The following is a 24,619-nucleotide window of genomic DNA, read 5'->3' as shown; positions in this document are numbered from 1 at the left end:
ATGTACATGTACATGTCAGAACGAGGCCCTTGGTTAGCTAGTATAAGAATGTACATGTACATGTCAGAACGAGGCACTTGGTTAGCTAGTATAAGAATATACATGTACATGTCAGAACGAGGCACTTGGTTAGCTAGTATAAGAATGTACATGTACATGTCAGAACGAGGCCCTTGGTTAGCTAGTATAAGAATGTACATGTACATGTCAGAACGAGGCACTTGGTTAGCTAGTATAAGAATGTACATGTACATGTCAGAACGAGGCACTTGGTTAGCTAGTATAAGAATATACATGTACATGTCAGAACGAGGCACTTGGTTAGCTAGTATAAGAATGTACATGTACATGTCAGAACGAGGCACTTGGTTAGCTAGTATAAGAATGTACATGTACATGTCAGAACGAGGCACTTGGTTAGCTAGTATAAGAATGTACATGTACATGTCAGAACGAGGCACTTGGTTAGCTAGTATAAGAATATACATGTACATGTCAGAACGAGGCACTTGGTTAGCTAGTATAAGAATGTACATGTACATGTCAGAACGAGGCACTTGGTTAGCTAGTATAAGAATGTACATGTACATGTCAGAACGAGGCACTTGGTTAGCTAGTATAAGAATGTACATGTACATGTCAGAACGAGGCACTTGGTTAGCTAGTATAAGAATATACATGTACATGTCAGAACGAGGCACTTGGTTAGCTAGTATAAGAATATACATGTACATGTCAGAACGAGGCACTTGGTTAGCTAGTATAAGAATGTACATGTACATGTCAGAACGAGGCACTTGGTTAGCTAGTATAAGAATGTACCTGTACATGTCAGAACGAGGCCACTTGGTTAGCTAGTATAAGAATGTACATGTACATGTCAGAAAGAGGCCCTTGGTTAGCTAGTATAAGAATATACATGTACATGTCAGAACGAGGCCCTTGGTTAGCTAGTATAAGAATGTACATGTACATGTCAGAAAGAGGCCCTTGGTTAGCTAGTATAAGAATGTACATGTACATGTCAGAAAGAGGCCCTTGGTTAGCTAGTATAAGAATGTACATGTACATGTCAGAACGAGGCACTTGCTCTACTTGAATCTTAGATAGTGGGAGAATGGCCACAGAAATAATTTCAGGACTAATGCCCAAACATTATATTGCTGTTCTGTGAATCAAATGTAAGCCCTTAATAAAAGTCCTTCTAAGTAACAGAAAAGAAGGATCCCTAATGGTCCTCATTTCTGACCCATAATGGTCCCCATCTCAAACCCCTTATAGACCCAATGATCTCTGACCCCTAATTGACCCGATCTCTGACCCCTAATGGTCCATACCTCTGACCCCTTAAGGACCCCATCTCTGACCCCTAATGGACTCATCTCTGACCCCTAATGGGCCTTATCGCTGACCCCTAATGAACCATATTTCTGACCCCTAATTGACCCCAGCTCTGATCCCTTATAAACCACACCTCTAAACTGTAATGGATACTATCTCTGACTTCTAATAGACCATATATCAGACCCATAATGGACCCTATGATCTCTGACCCCCATTGGACCCAATGATCTCTGACCCTAATGGACCCCATCTCTGACCCCTAATGGACCCAATCTTTGACCCCTAATGTACCCTTTGATATCTGACCCCTATTGGACCCCATGATCTCTGACCCTAATGGACCCCATCTCTTACCCATAATGGACCCCATCTCTGACCCCTAATTGACCTCATGATCTCTGAATCCTACCTTATTCTCCACGTCCTCCACAATGTTCTTGATCTTGTCCTTGATCTCACATGTCAGCAGGGACAGCTGCTTCTCCATGTAGTCCAACTCATCGGCCATCTCTCTCCGTACAGTCACCATCTGGTCACTGGAACATAACCCAGCAGTTCAGGTTCTAAAGGCTTCATTTCACACACTTAGTTATTGATGAGCAGCCAACCACATGCGGTGAGTGTGTGGCTGTGATATTAATAAGGTCATGTGAGTTGTGAATCTTGTTATTTCTTAAAATGTGACCCAGCATTTGTAAATATATGCAAGATATTTACATTTCCAGAAAGAAAATTAATTTTGTGTTGAATTAGACCAAGTTCATGGAAATCGCTGCAAAATTGATCAAGTTATGGCTGTTTAAAGCAATTCACTCTGTTTTCGGTTATTTTAAGTTAAATACCTTGTTATATACATAGCTGATGGTGAATTTTTTTCCAGAGAAGTTGATTTTTCGTTATTATTTTATTATTTTATATTCAAAATGATGTTTTTACTAATTAATATTATAGCCACACTCTTATCAGCAAACACCATAAAATCTTAACAGACTGTTCTGATTTTATGCTGGTTGCAAAAGCCATTTTCACATTGCTTCTTATGGGGGAAAGGGTAAACATATCTAAACGATTGGTCAAGTACTAAGTTATATCTAATTTGTAATTGCAAAGTTGCGGTCTGATTTAGGCAAAATTTGAAGATTTGTGCCAATATATGTGACGTTTTTTCATAGGTTTACATTATTTGAAGTAGCTTGACATTTCTATTTGTAGAGTATACAATGTAACAGATTGGTTTGAGGTTTTGCGTGTCATTTTCCATTAATTTTCTGGGCATACCATTCTCAATACATTTACCCATAGCAATTGAGTTTTGTTCCCAGAAAACTGGGCTTAATGCATGTGCATACGAAATCTTTGCAAAAACCACAGGCTAATCTTGGACGACACCTTAGCACATGCATTAAGCCAAATTTTCCCTGATCATGGCTCAATTGATCTGTCTGATATAAAGCAAGTCTGTTGTATATAAAAGAGTAGTTTTAGTGTGCATATTCCACCCATGGATGAAAATTGCAAAGTTGGTTGTTATTTAAACCTTTTCAACTATGTAAAAACTTTTTTATTTAAGTCAAATGCATGCTATATTTGTTATAAACATACATATGATATACACTCAACGAAAGTTAAACGATCACTATAATACACTACACACCTGGTGTGTTTAATAGTCTCTATTGAAGCAATATAGTATAATACATATACATGCGAAAGGTGCTTTTACCAATAAATATATATAAAAATATGTTAACTATTATTATAAAAAGCTTCTTCAACAGTGTAATGAGATATATAAAACACTTAAAGGTTAATGCAAGTATACATAAGGTTAAATTGGCTGAATTTTAAATTTTCAAAAATAAAAAAAATAATCGGTTTAGACAGTTTTATTTTTATTTTTTTGGTAGACTGCTCACTTTTGATGCTTTTATTTTTATTTTTATTTACCCCCCCCCCCCTGTCTCATTTTTTTTGAAAAATTTCCCGTAAAACAAATAATTAAAAAATGCTGGCCTTACTGTTGTTGCAGACTCTGCTTGAGTATGTCCTCCATCAAGACCCGTAACTCTGTCGTGATGCTCTTGCCCCGCTTGGTGTGCTGCTCAAACTTGGTCTTCACTGCAGACTTTGATATGCACTCCTGCAATAACATATCGTCATGTCAATTCTTTTTAAAAAGGTCATAGAGAAGACTATGTTAACAGTGATAACAGATAAGTTTTACGTTTAAAATATATTTAATATTGAATAAAACATATTTACCTCAAAGACTCTTTCAAATGTTGCAAAAGTGAAGAGACGTTCTTGAAATCCCTCCTGCATTACCCCAGCTGTGAAACGAATAAGAGATTACATTAAACAACAGAGAATCTGGAAATTTCAAAGAAATGCATTGTTTGAAAGCTTCTCTTATTCAATTTTTCAGCTAAAACAACAAAATTGGTCTTGAAAAACATCTTATTCTATATTTAAAGTAATCTTTGCCAAAATGTCAAATATTTGTTTCCAAGCAAGGTCATAATTGAAGAAACAATTTCCAATTAAATGCTTCAATGAGTTATTTTGTTAAATATTTAGTAAACCAATCCCATATGCAATCACTACCAATGTCTTTACATCAAGTATCTATCTCACACTAGATCAATTCACTCTGGAATTAAGTAGACACCATTTTCAAATTGAAACCATCCACCCATAGGGAATCAAAATCTAGGTATTCAAACTACATTTGTCAACTCATAAACAAGTGACACCTGAAAACAAAATGACTACAAATGCCTGATTGCCAAACTACAATTCTTACTGGGCGTAGGTAGTCACGCTTGATTCGTCAACTAATAAACAAGCGACACTAAACAACAAAACGACTGAAACGACAGAGCAAAAAACTGCAATTCTTACTGGGTATAGGTATTCACTCTAGATTTGTCAACTCATACACAAGCGACACAAAAAAACAAAACAACTGAAACGACAAAACACAAAACTGCTATTCTTACTGGGCATAGGTATTCACGCTAGATTCCTCAACTCATAAACAAGCGACACCAAAGAACATAACGACTGAAACGACAGAGCTAAAAACTGCAATTCTTACTGGGCGTGGGGGTGCCCTGCTCTTTGAGACGTGAGGCAAGCGCCTCTCGTGAAGAGACGAAAAACACGCGTTCAAGTCCTTCATCGTGACCCATGACCTTGAGCTCATCGCACAGGAACTCAAGATTACGGTCGAGGTGTTGTTGTTTGACCTCCTCCACATCGTCTTCAAACACAGAGATATCCCAGCGGTTGAGCAGGATGAAAATGTTTGGGTTGGAGAGGCGCTCGCTCACCTTGTGGAAGAACTTCTTCTCCTAGAGGTATGAGAGGAAACAAGATTTGAATGAGCAAACACTGCTTTAACCCTTTGCATGCTGGGAAATTTGTCGTCTGCTAAAATGTTGTCTGCTTAATTTCTAAAATTAGCATTTTCTTCAATTTTTTTCAAAGAATACTATCAGAATAGCAAAGTTTGGATCCTGATGAGATGCCACGTTCTGTGGCGTCTCATCTGGATCCAAACTGTTTGCAAAGGCCTTCAAAATTTGGTTCCAGCACTGAAAGAGTTAATCCTTTCCCACTTAGATACGTATTTTCACGCATTTGTAGTTTCCTAGAATGTTAAATTTATTTTAAAGGGGCCTTTTCACAGATTTTGACATTTTTTAACTTATTCATTAAATGCTTTATATCGATAAATGTAAGCATTGGATCGTAACAGCTCCAGTAAAAAATCAAGAATAAAATATAAAAAAAAGGAAAAGAACATTGACCGGTCCAGGTTTCGAACCAGTGACCCCTGGAGTCCTGCCAGAGTCCTGAAGTAAAAACGTCTTAGCCTACTGAGCTATTCCGCCGAGTACACATACATGACGTATTTTATACCTTATATAAGCAATCTTCGTAGTTTCACAAAATTTAACGACAAAAACAAAAATCTCCAAATTATTCAATTGTTTCGCGTTGCAACGCTTTATAATTTTAGGTTTTAAAATCGTCAAAAGATGCATATAATGGCTATATTAGACCATGGTAAATGTTCAGTATTACTGTTTCCTCACAAATATCATAACTAAAACGAAAATTTGCGAATCGGAAACAACTTTTTTCAATTTTGTCAATTTACCAAAGCGTGAAAAGATCCCTTTAAGACCTTTCTTACAAGATTCAAGTTTTTAAGGCTTCATGTCCAAACTTTAGATACTGATGAGCAGTAAACAGCATAAAACCTGAACAGACTGCGAGTTACTCGCAGGCTGTTCTGGTTGTATGCTGTTTGCACATAGCCAATTTCACTTTGCTTCTGCGTGGAATAAAGGTTTAAGACAAGTACGATCAAGGGAATAAAGAAGAATCCAATGAACAAGCCTAACTCAAAGTTAAACCAGGTTACAATCAACCTAGAAATATAAGAGGAAACAAGGTAAAGGCATGAATATTTTGGAGGGGCTCTGGCTCACCTTGTGGAAGAACTTCTTCTGCTAGAGTTATGAGCCAAAACTAGGTTCACCCTTTACTACTTTTTAAGATCTCAATATTTTGTTCATCTATCGTCCATATTAGTTTGACCTTAGTAAATTTAATACTGAAAACACTTAAATTCTCAATTTCAAAGCATTTTTTAGCAAAAAAACAACAACACTAATTTCCCAATTTTAGTCAAAACACCGCAAAAGGGAACCAGACCAATCCCAAAATGGAGAAAAAAACAACACTGAGACAAGAACAAACAGAAAATTATTAAGAATCCAAGGAAAACGACGCATTCAAGTTATGACTAGTTTCAATCAACCCAGAACACTTACAGAGTGCTTAAGAATGGACTCTGCTTTGGACATGAGTAGACATAGGGAAAAAAAACAAATGGGCCGTGCTCTGTGAAAAAGGGGTTTAATGCATGTGCGTAAAGTGTCGTCTCTGATTAGCCTGTGCAGTCTGCACAGGATAATTGGGGACAACACTTTCCACTTTTATGATATTTTTTATTTCAAGGAAGTCTCTTACTCCTAGCAAAAAACTAGTTTAGGCAGAAAGTGTTGTCCCTGATTAGCCTGGGACGACACTATAAGCACATGCATTTAACCCCCTTTTCACTGAGCACGGCTCAAATAAACAAGAGCACCGCATAACGGGTGCCTAGCTCGGCTGGGAAAGCTTGTCAGATTATATTTTTTTTTAGAGGTCACAAGAGACCTTGACCTTTGACCTAGAGACCCAAAAATGGGTGTGGCGTGTAAAACTCATCAAGGTGCAGCTGCATGTGAAGTTTCAAAGTTGTAGGTAGAAGCACTTTGATTTTAGAGCCAATGTTAAAAACCTTAACAAAATGTTAAGGTTTTAGCACGGACGACACAATGATGGACACGGACACGACGAGCTGGCTATGACAATTCCTTGGGTTTCCTCCGAGAACAGTCCGAGCTAAAAAAAAAGCCCCACCCAGGTTATAATCAAGCCATGATACCTACTGCCTGCATCAGAGTGGACTCTGCATTTGACACCAGCACAAACACGTCAGCATCCAGACAGAACTTGTCAATCCACAGGTCCAGATTCGGGGTTACATCTATCCCTGGGCTGAAAAGCATTCACAGCTCAGTTAAACTATTGTTCAGTCCAAACTATAATTCACATCAGTAAATAGAATGTGGCGGACTATTTTTCATTTTCATAATTAGGTCAAAGAAAATGAGTAAATCAAAAGCATATGCTATCTGTTTTTACTTTATATAATTTCATGTAAAAGTCAAAGTAAAAAAAGGATTGAAAATAGTATTACAGATACAGGTGCACTAATTTGTGTACTGTTACAACAAAATACAAATAATTGTAATAAATGTTAATAATTATAGTAACAAGAAAGAAAACAAGAGCTGTCAGAAGACAGCGCGCTCGACTATTCGAGTGCTTGACAGTATAACGTAAGCCATCATGGGGAAATTGTTCATATTCAATAAGTTCAAGGTAATATAGTCATATTCTAAGTGGAAGAGGACCATAATTGAAACATATTGATCGCTTTTGTTTTAAAGAAGTTGTACTTTATAGACGATTCTGAGTTCAGGTATATTTTCCACAATCTATTGAACATTTGTAAAGACATAAAACAAACTAATAAGATTTTATTTCAAGTTTGATAGCAATAGCTTGGGTGGGATGGTCCTTAAAAAATGAAACAAATAATTGTGTTGTTTTTTTTTTACGTTTAAAAAAGAATAAATCTTGTTGGGTGTGTAAGGGGGGTGGAGAGGTGGGTATAATGTGGAGGCGGTGGTCATTAATTAGATTATCTTTCAAAAATAAGAAAAAAAAATTTTTTGGGGGGGGGGGGATTCTGGGGTGGAGCGTGGGGGATAGTTTGGGTGGAGTCCATTGTGTTATGTCAGGTAAGTGTTGTTTTGTCAAAGTATGAATCACATTTGATCATAAAGTTATGGCAATTTAAGCAAAATTTATTAATTTGACCTTGAGAGTCAAGGTCATTCAAAGGTCAAGGTTTAATTCAACTTGCCAGGTAAAGTACTCTCATAATAATAAGAAACACTCAGATGCGGGTGCAATTTTTAATAAATAAATGAAAGCTTGTCAGAATCTTTTTTTTTTGAGGTCACAGTGACCTTGACCTTGTGACCCAAATATGGGTGAGGCATGTAGAACTCATCAAGGTGCAGCTACATATGAAGTTTCAAAGTTGTTGGTGCAAGCACTTTGATTTTATAGCCAATGTTCAAAACCTTGACAAAATGTTAAGGTTTTAGCACGACGCGGACGGAGGACGACACGACGAGCTGGCTATGACAATACCTCGGTTTTTCTCAAGTAAAAAGAGTGGACATAATTCCGTTAAAATGTCAACAAGAGTTATGCAACTTTTCCTGTACAGTCCCCTTATGATAGTTAGCGAGTGGTCCAAGTCTGAAAGCAATTATAGCTATGATACTTTAGGAGTAAAATGGACCAACACACAAAACTTAACCAAATGTTCAATTATCTAAGTATAATAGGGCCCATAATTCTGTCAACATGCCAGTCAGAGTTACATAACTTTGCCTGCTAAGTCCCCTTATTATAGTTAGTAAGTGTTGCAAGTATGAAAGCAATAGCTTTGATACTGTAGGAAAAAAGTGGACCTAAACACAAAACTAAACAAATTTTTTATTTTTTTTAATGAAAAAAGGGCCAAAATCCTTACAAAATACTTGATACAGTTGTCTGCTGTTGTTTATAGATCGGGGTCATGCTGGTAATGAAGTATGAAAAATATGAAAGCAATATGTTAAGGGACAGAAAATATTTGAGGTGGTACGCAAACTTTAACATACAGTCAATCTTGTTTTAAGAGACCACTCAAGGGAGTAATCAAAAGTGGTCTCTTAATAAAATGGTCTTTAAATAAAAAAGACCATTCTGGAAGAATGCTTACCCACAGTTTTAATCTATATGAAGGATAATCTCTTTTGTCCACAATGATTTTAACTTTTATAACAAGGGCTGTTTGTAAAACATGCATGCCCCCCTATATGGGCTATAAGTTGTAGAAGCAGCCATTGTGTGAATACGTTTTTTGTGGTGGTGGTGGTGGTGGTGGTGGAGGAGGAGGAGGAGGAGGAGGAGGAGGAGGAGGAGGAGGAGGAGGAGGAGGAGGAGGAGGCGGAGGAGGAGGAGGCGGAGGAGGAGGAGGAGGAGGAGGAGTAGCAGTAGTAGTAGTAGTAGCAGCAGCAGCAGCAGCAGCAGCAGCAGTAGTAGCAGTAGTAGTAGTAGTAGTAGTAGCAGTAGCAGAAGCAGCAGCATTACAATAAAAATACTTAAGAATGATTAAATGGGAAAAGGTAACCTAGCACTGGCAGTAAATATGGGGCTCATTTACAGGTCAGATTTGGAATCTCTGCTGTAAAATGAGATTTTAAATGCATTTAAGGGAGGCAAATGCTGTAATAAAAAGAACATGCATAAACGGTAGTTGTTTCCCTTGTTTGAACCATGCTAAATCCTTAAAATGCCTATTTCCAGTAACTGTGACCTTCACCTGTGACCTTTGACCTAGTTACCTCAAAATCAATAGGGGTCATCTGCGAGTCATGATCAATGTACCTATGAAGTTTCATGATCCTAGCCCCAAGCGTTCTTGAGTTATCATCCGGAAACCACCTGGTGGACGGACCGACCGACCGACCGACATGAGCAAAGCAATATACCCCCTCTTCTTTGAAGGGGGGCATAATAAAATGAATATAAACACAATACATTAACAATATTTTACTTATAATGTGTTTGTTTTTTCACTTATTATAAATTATCATTTATTATAAATGAATTGTGTGTACATATTTATTTGCAAAAACAACATAGACAAGGAAATATTTTTCATGAGAACAAAGAAATTGGCTAAAAATGTGCTGAGAAACGAAGCTGACCAGCAAGTGGAAGCCTTAAAACGTCTCAATTCCTAAGTCGGACGCAAATCTAAGGGCCTGAGCACAAATGAGAGGGCCTGACACAGGGATTCTCCTCCTTGTTGCATCCTTAAACCACGTTAACACAAGATCATTAATGTCCTCGTTCCTCGTGCACCTCGCGTTTTTTTTTCCACCTGACACATTATTTTCCACGTCTTTAAGCACCTCGGCTTTACGCTTAAGAATGTTCTGAATTTGAGTTTTACCGACTCCAAACTCATCCGCGATTTTACGTGCACTTTTACTCTTTGACAATTCCAAAATACGAATTTTCTTGTTCAACGTAAACACTTTTCGTTTTGACATTTTAATTTCTGCATGTACGCTTAAGGAAATCTGACTCGATTATGATACATAATGAGCTGAAAAAATTAAAACACGTCAATTGAAAACAAACAAACAGATCTGATTGGAAAATTAATTAAGTAAATAACAATGTGATTGGCTAACAAATATCTACTAATTAGCATAATTACAAATTGGTAATGTACGGATTTCGACAGATGTTGCCGATCATAGTTTATTTTCCGCACTTCTCAGGAAATGTTTGTCGCGTAAAGTGCATTGTTTCTGCACCTGTTATCTATACTCGAGAAAAATCGGCGTTGTCTCTTAACGTTCCACATAGTAAGCTATTTAAGCTGAAGACTGTGCGGAATACGTTCCTCTATTATTCAACTCAATAAATTGATACGCAGTCTTCAACAATACCAGTCAGAACCGGTCAACGAGACAAAGCATAATCATAATGGTTGGTGTGAAAACAAAGCAGAGGTGCAACAGTTAATCTTATCGGCTTAAATAAACAATTAACACAGATTTGTGCCTGAAAGATCAATAGATTAACCACTTTTACCTCCTAGTGGTCGCTTAATTCAAGATTCGGACATCAAAATACACTAAAATCAGCGGTCCCTGGTCGCGTAAGACAAAAGTCGCTTAATACAATATCATTATATAGCGAAAAAGCTCCATGGGATTTCAAAATGGTCGCATAAGACAAAGGTTGCTTAATACAGTGGTCGCATCCACAAGATTGACTGTAGATTTATAAATAAACAGCTGCGCCATGAGCGCATGATACGCCCGTCGTTCGCCAATGAAGTAGTAAGGTAATAAATAACCCTTTGAATCATTTTTTTACTTCAGTTTATTTGTATTTGAATACATGGTTTATTTTATAAGTACATGAGCATGGAGCGCCGTCTCCTTGACATTCATACCATATCTTTTTTTGAGTATATGTATGCATTTCTTTAGAGGATATGGAGTTGAAGTAAACCTGTTATAGATATTTTGACCAATAATAAAAGAGAAATGTAGATGGGTAAGTGGTAGTGTACAATCGGAATAGAAAAAAGCTCACCTTGTTCAATTTTTCAGGGATACTAAAAAAAAAAAAAAAAATCCATCGAAGGATATTTGAGCTACAGTAGGACATTCAATGAAATCACGAAATTTTGACGAACAAAGTCCCATAACTCTGGAACGACAATTCAGAATTCCGTCAAAAACGAAAGGGGATCAGGGTTTATCAATATTAAGATTGTGTTGAAATTTGAAAAAAATCCATCGAAGGATATTTGAGCTACAGTAGGACATTCAATGAAATCACGAAATTTTGACGAACAAAGTCCCATAACTCTGGAACGACAATTCAGAATTCCGTCAAAAACGAAAGGGGATCAGGGTTTATCAATATTAAGATTGTGTTAAAATTTGAAGAAAATCTGTCAAAGGATATTTGACGTAGCGTACGACATTAACAGACGGACGGACGGACGCGGGGTATACCATAATACGTCCCGTCATAGACGGGCGTATAAAAATATGCATATTCTTAGTGAAAAAAGGGCAATAATTCTTACAAAATGCTTGATACAGTTGTCTGCTCTTGTTTATAGATTGGGGTCATGTTGGTGAAGCAGTATGCAAAATATGAATGCAATATGTCAAGGGACATAGGAAATATGCATATTCTAAGTGAAAAAAGGGCAATAATTCTTACAAAGTGCTTGATACAGTTGTCTGCTCTTGTTTATAAATTGGGGTCATGTTGGTAAAGAAGTATGCAAAATATAAATGCAATATGTCAAGGGACATAGGAAATATGCATATTATATATATATATTTATAGTCAAGCTAATAAAAATAAAACTGCACTGTGGATCTCACCCAGGATCTTTACAAGGAAAAGGTAACTCACTATCATCAAGGAAAAGCTAACTCACTATCATCAAGGAAAAGGTGACTCACAATCATCAAAGAAAAGGTAACTCACTATCATTAAGGAGAAGGTAACTCACTATCACTACACCATGCAAGCTTTTGAAAACTGAACATAGTTAAAACGCTTGTTTGGTAGTTTACATTTTCTTAATTATCAATTAAATTATCAATAAAGACCGTGAAAGCGTTACATTTTTGCAATTTCAATTGATGAAAATTAATAAGCAAACATATATTTCAATTTTACTTTGTCTAGAGTGTAATTTTTCTTGTTTCAATATAAAACGGTCATTATTTTTTTAACCTATGGCAAATTTTTTTAAGTCTCGTTTTGCCGCACCGTCAATTAGACACTTTTTGAAAAGGCTAAAAATCATTGCAAACCTGTCCACGAGTACAACCTCCTCCCTGAGAAGTCGACACTTGGTCTTTGGCCACAAGATACGAATCAGTGAACTCTCCTTCAGCTTCACATTGCTTAGGGCACTGGCCAGCTGCTTAATGGACTGAAAGCATAATATCAGGGGTGTGACTGGCCAGCTGCTTAATGGACTGAAAGCATAATATCAGGGGTGTGACTGGCCAGCTGCTTAATGGACTGAAAGCATAATATCAGGGGTGTGATTGGCCAGCTGCTTAATGGACTGAAAGCATAATATCAGGACACTGGCCAGCTGCTTAATGGACTGAAAGCATAATATCAGGGACTGACCAGCTGCATAATGGACTGAAAGCATAATATCAGGGGCTGGCCAGCTGCTTAATGGACTGAAAGCATAATATCAGGGACTGGCCAGCTGCTTAATGGACTGAAAGCATAATATCAGGGGTGTGACTGGCCAGCTGCTTAATGGACTGAAAGCATAATATCAGGGGTGTGACTGGCCAGCTGCTTAATGGACTGAAAGCATAATATCAGGGACTGGCCAGCTGCTTAATGGACTGAAAGCATAATATCAGGGACTGGCCAGCTGCTTAATGGACTGAAAGCATAATATCAGGGACTGGCCAGCTGCTTAATGGACTGAAAGCATAATATCAGGGACTGGCCAGCTGCTTAATGGACTGAAAGCATAATATCAGGGACTGGCCAGCTGCTTAATGGACTGAAAGCATAATATCAGGGGCTGGCCAGCTGCTTAATGGACTGAAAGCATAATATCAGGGGCTGGCCAGCTGCTTAATGGACTGAAAGCATAATATCAGGGGCTGGCCAGCTGCTTAATGGACTGACTGAAAGCATAATATCAGGGACTGGCCAGCTGCTTAATGGACTGAAAGCATAATATCAGGGGCTGGCCAGCTGCTTAATGGACTGAAAGCATAATATCAGGGGCTGGCCAGCTGCTTAATGGACTGAAAGCATAATATCAGGGGCTGGCCAGCTGCTTAATGGACTGAAAGCATAATATCAGGGGATGGCCAGCTGCTTAATGGACTGAAAGCATAATATCAGGGGCTGGCCAGCTGCTTAATGGACTGAAAGCATAATATCAGGGACTGGCCAGCTGCTTAATGGACAGAAAGCATAATATCAGGGGCTGGCCAGCTGCTTAATGGACTGAAAGCATAATATCAGGGGCTGGCCAGCTGCTTAATGGACTGAAAGCATAATATCAGGGGCTGGCCAGCTGCTTAATGGACTGAAAGCATAATATCAGGGGCTGGCCAGCTGCTTAATGGACTGAAAGCATAATATCAGGGGCTGGCCAGCTGCTTAATGGACTGAAAGCATAATATCAGGGGTGTGACTGGCCAGCTGCTTAATGGACTGAAAGCATAATATCAGGGGCTGGCCAGCTGCTTAATGGACTGAAAGCATAATATCAGGGGCTGGCCAGCTGCTTAATGGACTGAAAGCATAATATCAGGGGCTGGCCAGCTGCTTAATGGACTGAAAGCATAATATCAGGGGCTGGCCAGCTGCTTAATGGACTGAAAGCATAATATCAGGGACTGGCCAGCTGCTTAATGGACTGAAAGCATAATATCAGGGGTGTGACTGGCCAGCTGCTTAATGGACTGAAAGCATAATATCAGGGACTGGCCAGCTGCTTAATGGACTGAAAGCATAATATCAGGGGTGTGACTGGCCAGCTGCTTAATGGACTGAAAGCATAATATCAGGGGTGTGACTGGCCAGCTGCTTAATGGACTGAAAGCATAATATCAGGGGTGTGACTGGCCAGCTGCTTAATGGACTGAAAGCATAATATCAGGGACTGGCCAGCTGCTTAATGGACTGAAAGCATAATATCAGGGGTGTGACTGGCCAGCTGCTTAATGGACTGAAAGCATAATATCAGGGGTGTGACTGGCCAGCTGCTTAATGGACTGAAAGCATAATATCAGGGGTGTGACTGGCCAGCTGCTTAATGGACTGAAAGCATAATATCAGGGACTGGCCAGCTGCTTAATGGACTGAAAGCATAATATCAGGGGTGTGACTGGCCAGCTGCTTAATGGACTGAAATCATAATATCAGGGGTGTGACTGGCCAGCTGCTTAATGGACTGAAAGCATAATATCAGGGACTGGCCAGCTGCTTAATGGACTGAAAGCATAATATCATGGGTGTGACTGGCCAGCTGCTTAATGGACTGAAAGCATAATATCAGGGACTGGCCAGCTGTTTAATGGACTGAAAGCATAATATCAGGGGTGTGACTGGCCAGCTGCTTAATGGACTGAAAGCATAATATCAGGGGTGTGACTGGCCAGCTGCTTAATGGACTGAAAGCATAATATCAGGGGACTGGCCAGCTGCTTAATGGACTGAAATCATAATATCAGGGGGTGTGACTGGCCAGCTGCTTAATGGACTGAAAGCATAATATCAGGGGTGACTGGCCAGCTGCTTAATGGACTGAAAGCATAATATCAGGGGTGTGACTGGCCAGCTGCTTAATGGACTGAAAGCATAATATCAGGGGTGTGACCTGGCCAGCTGCTTAATGGACTGAAAGCATAATATCAGGGTGTGACTGGCCAGCTGCTTAATGGACTGAAAGCATAATATCAGGGACTGGCCAGCTGCTTAATGGACTGAAAGCATAATATCAGGGGTGTGACTGGCCAGCTGCTTAATGGACTGAAAGCATAATATCAGGGGTGTGACTGGCCAGCTGCTTAATGGACTGAAAGCATAATATCAGGGGTGTGACTGGCCAGCTGCTTAATGGACTGAAAGCATAATATCAGGGACTGGCCAGCTGCTTAATGGACTGAAAGCATAATATCAGGGGTGTGATTTAACCCTTTACCACTTAGATACCTATTTAACCCTTTACCACTTAGATACCTATTTAACCCTTTACCACGTAGATACGTATTTAAAACTTTACCCCTTAGAAACGTATTTAACCCTTTACCACTTAGATACCTATTTAACCCTTTACCCCTTAGATACCTATTTAACCCTTTACCACGTAGATACCTATTTAACCCTTTTACCACGTAGATACGTATTTAACCCTTTACCACTTAGATACGTATTTAACCCTTTACCACGTAGATATGTATTTAACCCTTTACCACTTAGATACGTATTTAATCCCTTTACCACGTAGATATGTATTTAACCCTTAACCACTTAGATATGTATTTAACCCTTTACCACTTAGATACGTATTTAACCCTTTACCACTTAGATATGTATTTAACCCTTTACCACTTAGATACGTATTTAACCCTTTACCACTTAGATATGTATTTAACCCTTTACCACTTAGATACCTATTTAACCCTTTACCACTCAGATACGTATTTAACCCTTTACCACTTAGATACATATTTAACCCTTTACCACTTAGATACGTATTGAACCATTAACCACGTAGATACGTATTTAACCGTTTACCCCTTAGATACCTATTTAACCCTTTACCACTTAGATACGTATCAAACCCTTTACCACTGAGATACGTATTTTTACGCCTTTGTTATCCCTTAGAAAGTTAAATTTAATTTAAGACCTTTCTTTTTTCTTACTAAATTCAAGTTTTAAAGGCTTCATTTCCAACTCTTAGATACTGATGAGCAGCAAACAGCATAAAACCTGAACAGACTGCAAGTTACTTGCAGACTGTTCTGGTTTTATGCTGTTTGCACAAAGCCATTTTCACTTTGCAACTGAGTGGGAAAGGGTTAAGAATCGCCTCAAGGAAGGAATATACCCTACCCCTCTGACAGGGTTCAACTATTATCTTTATTTGTATAAAATTAAAGCTAAGTTAATAACTATTTGTAAAATAAGTTTGAAATTTAAAAGATTTATATCAGCTGAAAGGAGAAAAAAAGACACCCCTGTAATATTATTAATGTCTTTAGTGGATTGCAATATACTAAACGGTGGACAGTTGCCAATGTTAACGTTTTGTAAATATGTACTGATATAATGTTGATTTTTGACTGATTGAACAAATATCGATTGGTGAACTGAAAAAATGTGAGCCATGTATATATGATAATAATGTCGTTAACAGTATACCAAAATAATAATGGTCTTAAAAAGAGACAAAACACCCTCAGTCTATGCAAAAACCATAAAACTTTTGTTTAATGTTTGCTTTCCTTACATTGTAGCCACACTCTGGAAAACCCAGGTTTAATACATGTGCATAGAGGACCATCCCAAATCAGCCTGTGTTAATAAGTGTGCACAGGCTAATAAGGGACAATACTTCCCACTCTAACTGGATTTTTGCTAAGAAGAGACTTCCTTTAAATGAAAAATACAATAAGATCGGAAAATGTTGTCCCTGATAAGCCTGTGCAGACTGCGCAGGCTACTCTGGGACGACACTTTTTAAACCTGATTTCCACAGAGCGAGGCTCATTTTAATATGACGAGTCAAAAACTTGAGACCACACCCCTGCCATACCCCCATACTCTTGGGTTGGTCTGGCTCTTCCACTGTGAGTCAATAGCCCTCCTGCTACCCAGTGATTTTCCCCCAAAAATTACAGTCTCATACAGGCTTTTTTCCAATGGCAAAAGTTACTGTTTTTTGCAAACAATATGACCAAAATTTCGCTAAACCCAATAATTGTTTTATTTAGTTTATTTTACATGGATAAAATATGCATTTAACAATAGAGTTAAACATGCATTTATAAACAATTGGAATGCTGTTATTTATAATCATATTAATCATGTGCAATTTTTACCAGTTTCACGGTTTATCATGCTAGTTTCCTCAATCCAAAAGGTTTAAAATATGAAGCAAAAATATCACTATACCTCCATACTCTTGGGTTGGTCTGGCTCCTCCTCTGTGAGTAGATAGCCCTCCTGTGTGTCTGAGCCCTCCACCTGCAGGAAACAGTTGGTTGTGTGCCCGATACCCGTCGGCAATATCTTCTCACGTAACATGGCATTAATAGTCGTACTCTTGCCGTTCGACGTCCTAGCAAGGAAGTAGTAAATAAACAGATAATTGAGATGATGACAGTTGAACACGGAACTATACCTGATTCAGAAAAGTAAAGCTGATGCAAAAGTTGTACCCTCAATAATCCTTTAGAAAATTCTGTTACGCTACAATTTGTCATCATTAATTCATAAACAATAGCAAAATTAAGAAGAATTTTGTTGAAGTGAGGCATTATTATATTGATATAAAATGCTTGATTTTTTCCAATTGTATGTTTTATTGTGCTTTTTCCAGATCCAAAAGGCACAGGCTGTGATATAAAGTCATATAAAAAATCATGACAAACCTCCCAAAGAAGACGACCTTCATGTGGTCTCTCGCAAGCACCTCCATAATACTGCGCACCTTCTCTCTATGCTCCCTGACCTTCTGTTGACACGTGACCCCCTCCATGTGACCACTGCTGCCGATACCTGCTCAACACACGCACCCAGGTCATTGGAAGTAAAAGACCACAAGGTGCAGCAAAATAAACTATTCACACGTACATGTGTCATTTGAAGTAAAAGGCTGCATGGTGCTGGGTATTAACTGCTTGTTTTATCATAGCTGCCCAGGTTCCAGCCTTGTTCTGGAACAACTTGGCTTACTAATACATATGCCTAAATTGTTGTTCCAGTTCAGCCTGTGCAGTTTGTGCAGGCCTATCATAACCGGCACTTTCAGCATAGACTGAATATTTGATGAGAAGAGACTTCCATTAATGTATACAAAAAAATGTACTAAGATAAAAGCGGGAAGTGTCTTCCTTGTTAAGCCTGTGCCAATGGTGTCAAATTAGAACTTGTATGTGAAAACTACATGTATTTAAAAGTATCATAAGTGAAAAATAATCAGTCGGGATTTAAAAAAATATTTTGAACAAGACTATTGTCAAGCAATATAAGTCCCCTACCGGCTCCACCATTGTCAGAAATTCCAGATTTTTTTATATATATATTTGTTGCAATAGCAACCAAATTTTTTTATTTAGGAACAAAATGAAATGACGTGCATAATGTCCATACTGCCATCCATCCATGTTTCAAGTATCATGAAAAAATATTAAAAACTTTAAAAGTTATTGCAGAGTCCAGAAAATCATTATTTTCAGCAGTATTTCTAGTCTATTTGTTGCAATAGCATTCAGAATTTTTGACGTCAGAACGAAATGAAATAACGTGCATAATGTCCATATTGCCATCTATCCATGTTTCAAGTTACATGAAAAAATATTAAAAGTTATTGCAGGATCCAGAAAACCACCATTTTCAGCAGTATGTCTAGTCTATTTGTTGCCATAGCAACCAGAATTTTTTACGTTGGAACGAAATGAAATGACGTGCATAATGTCCATATTGCCATTTATCTATGTGTCAAGTTTCATGAAAAAATATTAAAAACTTTAAAAGTTATCGCAGTATCCAGAAAACCACCATTTTCAGCAGTATTTCTAGTCTATTTGTTCCCATAACAATCAGAATTTTTGAAGTAGGAACGAAATGAAATGACGTGCATAATGTCCATATTGCCATCTATCCATGCTCCAAGTTTCATGAAAAAATATTTAGAACTTTTAAAGTTATCGCAGGATCCAGAAAAGTGTGACGGACGGAGGGACGGAGACAAAACCATAAGTCCCCTCCGGTGAAACCGGTAGGGGAATTAAAAGGACTCTTAACTTTGGGCAAATATTTTGACAAAATACTAACTATAAATTCAGCAAAAAAGCCCTGTTATGATATAACGAGTTTTACTATAGTTAAAAGAAGCATAAGATCAAAATGATATTAAATTTCATATTTATTTATTTATTAATTCTGGGTTGAAATGGAAACTATCATTCTGGTACAAAGCTATGGTTGTATAAGAACACACTTAAGTTATCGTCTAAAAAACAACAACACATTTTTAAAGCAGATATTTTACCTTCCACAAATGTGTCCGCATCTTTGATGAATTCTTGTACGTCTTTGAATATGTCATTGATGGATTTCTTGGCCTGACCAAACCGTTTCAGAGGAGAATTAGGTGACATGCGACCATTTCCGTTCCTCCCGTGACCCACACTTCGTTTGCTCGGCCCAGCATCTCCGGACCCTGCCCAACTAACTGAGTTCAGTCAAATCACTTTTTAACTGTAGCTCTAGGCAGCATGCCTTTAGAATGTGGTTTAACAGACACTGTATAAATTGTCTAGAATAACTGAATAGGAATTTGGTCCTTATAATTGTATTCAAAATGGACAGAAGAGCTGTCTTCATTTATCTTTTTATCATGTTTATTTCTCAGTTCAATAGACTTTACAATTGAATTTTTTGCCCCCATTTAGCTTCATGAGCCTTGTTTTGGGAAGACTGGGCTTAATGCACATGCATTTAGCCCAGTTTACCCAGAATGTGGATTAAATAATTATGATGGGTGATATTTTTCCCGAAAATCAAGGTCAATAACCCTGACCCGATCACTGAACACTGTTGAGACTGGGATCGCATAGGGGAGTCAAATTCTTGACAATATAATTTCAATAACAGAATTCTGAAAACAAGGCTGAATATTTCGTGAGAGCAAATAGACATGAAAGCATGTTTCCATGTCATATACTAATAGAATGAAACAGTAAAAGTGTAGAATTAAATGTGAGAAAGTGAAGTATAGTGTGTTTACCTCTGTGATCCGGATTATCCATTGGTTGATAGAAGCTGCCCGACATTACTTCATTAAAGAAAATGAGTTATCTGAAGGCATATAGAATATAAAGTTTAAAAATCTGGTTTTGCTGATGTTAATCATTCAGATTCTGATCATATTTGTCATGTTAGTTCACTGTATAATATTTTGATTCATTTTGTTTCAGCATACCAGTGCCACAGTGTCAGAATACAGTTTATTACCCACCGTCCTAAGGGCTTTGAAACAACAACAACACACGCATTACCTTCATTTCAAGGTCAATGTATTCATGTTAAAATTAGCTGCTGCAAATTTTGGCCTGTAGAACGACCCATACCCTATGCACTGCGAATGAACAAAAACTGTCACAGGACCACAAAAGTCAAAGTCAGTAGTAATTTATGTTTGTCCGGTAAGCATAGACAGTTCTGTGATCGTTAATTTTCGAGAACACCGACTCTTTGTAATTTTACTACTGACGATTGCTTCTTAAATGGAAATTTTCGCTAAAGTGTTCTTGAAAACCAGAGCAACACACAAAACGCGTGATATACCGATCGAAAGCAATATGCATGCCATATTGCCTGCACTAGGTCGATAGAAAGTCAGAGGATGATCAGCAAAGATATTGGAAAAAAACCTACCTTGCGCGGCTGTTTGTTGTCATAAAATGACTACTGACGTTGACTTTTGTGGTTACGTGACAGTTTTTGTTCATTCGCAGTGCATAGGGTATGGGTCGTTCTCCAGGCCAAAATTTGAACGGTGCATGACTGTGTGTTTAATGACTTTATGAGTTGCTTTAAAGCGTTACGGGAAAGAAATGTCATATGTTTTCGCGTCTGCAAGGTCATGAAAAAGAAACAAGAGTTAAAACGACGATTTATTAAATGCATGCAGAAATATAGGACATCGATAACATTATTTGGTGTATTGTTTATATGACGGATTTATTGTGTTAACTTTATATCTATTAAATACAAAAATCAGTGTAATAAAAACATAACTGTTTACCTTTCCAACACTCTCGATTTTCAATGAGCGTTTGCACTCTGGATCAGCAGACGATTTATTTCATATCTTACGGAATCCGAGATAGCCGATGTATCACGATTGGAGCGTTTGCTGACCGTTAATCCTTTAGGTTACAGTATACTAAACATATTTCTTACATAATTCACAATCTTCACTCAGAGTTGTCGTTCCATGCTCTCAAATCCGTCGAGAGTGATACAAATATCCTTCAATGTAAAAGCGATTGATTGATGCGTAAATGAATGCAAATATTTGCACAGAAAGACTCCACTAACTATGTATTTTCCATGAGGAAAAGTCGGTTTAAAAAGCTCATTAGAGCTTATGTTTATTGTTTGTGTATCTGACTTGGTAAATAAAATGTACTTGACTTGACTTGACTTGACATAACTTGACTTCTGAGAGAGCATTCTCAACAGAGTTGGTGTTAAAATTAAAAGGGTTTTTGTAAGAAATAACTGGACATAAATCAAAATCGAATGCTTACAAAGCTATAGTATGTCTAAATTTGAATACTCATTCACTGTCTAGGACCCCAACACACAAGCTGAAGTAAATCAACTGGAAAATGAGCAACGATCGACGTGCTGTCAGTTTCATTACAAAAAGATATCACAACACAAGCTCAGTAACTATAATAGGCACCCTCAATAAGCACACACTTGAAACACGCAAAACAGTAATTCAGTCTTATCATGCTGTATATCCACCACGTTTATATATGTCATCACTCCTCAATATAATATATAATCTTTTTGTTCCTGTCGACTGCCGATCCAGAGTCAGCAGTTACCATGGGTGCTGGAGGTTTCGGTAAATGACAAGTTCGGTAAATTGATTTATATAGTAAATGCCGTGGAGGGTTCGGTAAATTGGTATAAATAGAGGTGGTATACCTACAACGAGGTGTTATTGCCTATTATTGGCTTACAATAACATTAGGGGCATTTATTTGCAAACTGTGGATTAATTTTGTACTTTGTACTTTTTGTTATGACGTCACTCGCGATATAACGGCGCTCAACAAGAAATGCGTAAGAGATGACGTATGAATCAGACTGACCTTAGAGTGCACAGTTTATTTGCAGCATTCAAAACAAAGAACTTCAAAAAATAAGCATCTTAGTTATGCATAAACTAAAGCCATTTATTTAGCATTTTAATTCCGTACGATAAAATACGAAATATAGAAAATTGACAAAACATCGTCAGTATTATATTTGCTATTTATCTCTTGTCATTCTTGAATATGGCATGGGGCGCATTGACTATAACATGGAACCCAACAGTTATAAATCAGTGAAAACCAAAATACACATGTATATACAAAAGACACTTGGGTTGATAAACATGAACCCCAAAACAATGTCAAAAAACTTAAAACATCACTATAAGAGATAAGCAGATCCATTCAATTACAACTAAATTACTCGTTGGTTCAATACTGATGTGAACAACATAATTGCAACATTATGGGGCACTGTTAAATTGAATTAAGTATCAGACGAGCTCCTTCTGGTAAAGAACTCATCATTATATAGAACACACTGCAGATCATTCAATAAACATGTGAAAGATTTCACAATACATTTTATATAATTCATAAATACATAGCTTTGATAAACATGAGTTATACTTACAACGGCTTAACACGATTTCAGTCATTGAAAATTAAGACGAAACGTTCAATTATTGGTAAAGCAAAAAGAATGACAGGATAACAGATAAAAGATTTTTAAAAATCCCAAATAACAAAAATACATTTTCATTATGTTATCATTTAATACAAAGACTTGTATTTTATAGGTCTTTGTTAAATACAAATGCACTCAGGATCCCGTGTGATTTATTCAACAAATAAACATTTCATAGATGCCATTAATATATTGCACTTAAATACGTTTTCAAGATACTCGTCGAAGTTATGTGTGTGTTCTGTGTTCATAGTTGTAGATATTGAGAGAAATTTAACAAAATCAAATGTGGACAACTTTCTTCGAAAAGTCAAAACAAACTTACTGCCAAAGCCCAGCTTGCATGAATCATGCAATAAATGATTTTTTTAAACGTTTGTACCAAAACAAATTGAATTACTCATTATGTTAAACTATACATGAGTTTTTATATTAAAATAAAATGTAATAATAAGTCATCTACACGCACCGTGTACGATATAATTTTTACAAGAAGTTAATATAGAAAACAATGGAAGCATATACTGTGGTAACAATGAGTATAATAAAGTAGAGGTTAATGATGGAAGAGTAACAATATAACATCAACGTGTACGTAAACAACGTAATTTACGAAATATCAACAGAGGTTACAAGGACATTACTATGCATACAACACAACTTAATCCATTGAACATTTAAAATAGGGAAAGCGCACGGAAGAGTGGTGCAATTATGTAAATTAAAGAATTTGCTTTATACCAGGCTGTTAATACGATCATCATGTAGCATTGCAGCCAATATGGATGCAACGATTACCAAAAAATTGCCCGCTCATTCCATTTCAAATTAACTGCATAATTGGTTCCTTTCAAAGAAATTCGGGGTCGTATGTTTCAACATCGCTGGTTTTACTGAATTGTTCTAATCCCTATTGCATAATGAGTGAATACATTATTTCCTTATCAAAAGCCTTTGAAACAACAAAACCAAGCAACGCAAATAAGATATAAAGGCTTGTTATTGGCCGCGATTTTCTTACTCATCGATTTTATTCAGCGCCGGCGAACGGGTCGTATCACATTCGTTGGCGTTAAAGTTGTTTTCGAGAGATGAAAAACAATCTAATATATATCTAATAACAAAGTAATGACATTAAAGTAGTTAGTGAAGAACATATAGCAACTGCATATATGCAAAACCTTAATAATATATGTAATAAACAGCAGTTCAAATAGTGTTAGACAGGATAAATACAAGGTTTACTCATAATAACAGTGCATTTCGAAAACATGACATATCATTTTTGTTTCATATGCATACTGCGCAATAAAATTAAAATATCAAGGTAAATGAAATAATACAGTACCAGGGTGCAGGATCACATGGCTTTGTGGGGTTCCCTCTTTTAACTTTTATGTAAGTAAACATGACAGTCGGTGGTGCTTTATTTCAAATAACTTTTTAAAACAATTTCTCTTAAGAATTTCAACTAGCGCATAAAAGACATATTTCTATGCTGCTTATGGCAATTTGAAATACAATAAAATTACTTTATTTAATAAGCCTGTGTTCTTGTTCAAAATTCGATTCGTTCTACACGGTTTTGCTTTACACAACATGCAATTTTGGCAGAAGTATTCAAGGATTTATTCTTATACCTTAAGATATCGGCATCAAATGCAATACAAACTGTCTTTTATGCACTCTAGAGTTTTGCAAATGTATTTTAATAACTTGAGATATTTGCAAAAAT

At 37.2% G+C, this 24,619-nt stretch overlaps 1 protein-coding gene across 3 annotated transcripts in view; it reads right to left on the bottom strand.

Moving 5' to 3' along the window:
* Positions 1–21,204, bottom strand: part of LOC127850015 (mitofusin-2-like) — a 35,051-nt gene extending 13,847 nt beyond the window's left edge. For 2 of the 3 annotated variants that reach the window (XM_052382742.1, XM_052382744.1), the window contains exons 1-11: positions 21,170–21,204; positions 20,150–20,220; positions 19,412–19,594; positions 17,790–17,916; positions 17,311–17,476; positions 12,453–12,574; positions 6,852–6,960; positions 4,442–4,697; positions 3,607–3,674; positions 3,363–3,484; positions 1,754–1,880 (exon numbers count right to left, since the gene is read on the bottom strand). In XM_052382742.1, the coding sequence (XP_052238702.1) occupies positions 1,754–1,880; positions 3,363–3,484; positions 3,607–3,674; positions 4,442–4,697; positions 6,852–6,960; positions 12,453–12,574; positions 17,311–17,476; positions 17,790–17,916; positions 19,412–19,594; positions 20,150–20,195 (1,326 nt within the window). In that variant the 5' untranslated portion in view covers positions 20,196–20,220; positions 21,170–21,204. The remainder of the gene's footprint in view (positions 1–1,753; positions 1,881–3,362; positions 3,485–3,606; positions 3,675–4,441; positions 4,698–6,851; positions 6,961–12,452; positions 12,575–17,310; positions 17,477–17,789; positions 17,917–19,411; positions 19,595–20,149; positions 20,221–21,169) is intronic. The other variant, XM_052382743.1, reaches the window with a different exon arrangement.
* Positions 21,205–24,619: the final 3,415 nt, after the last annotated feature.

Source organism: Dreissena polymorpha, chromosome 11 (genome assembly GCF_020536995.1).
Source record: "Dreissena polymorpha isolate Duluth1 chromosome 11, UMN_Dpol_1.0, whole genome shotgun sequence".
Taxonomy (NCBI): domain Eukaryota; kingdom Metazoa; phylum Mollusca; class Bivalvia; order Myida; family Dreissenidae; genus Dreissena; species Dreissena polymorpha.
The sequence above is the reverse complement of the archived record's forward strand: the minus strand, read 5'-3'. Positions and strand labels throughout refer to the sequence as shown.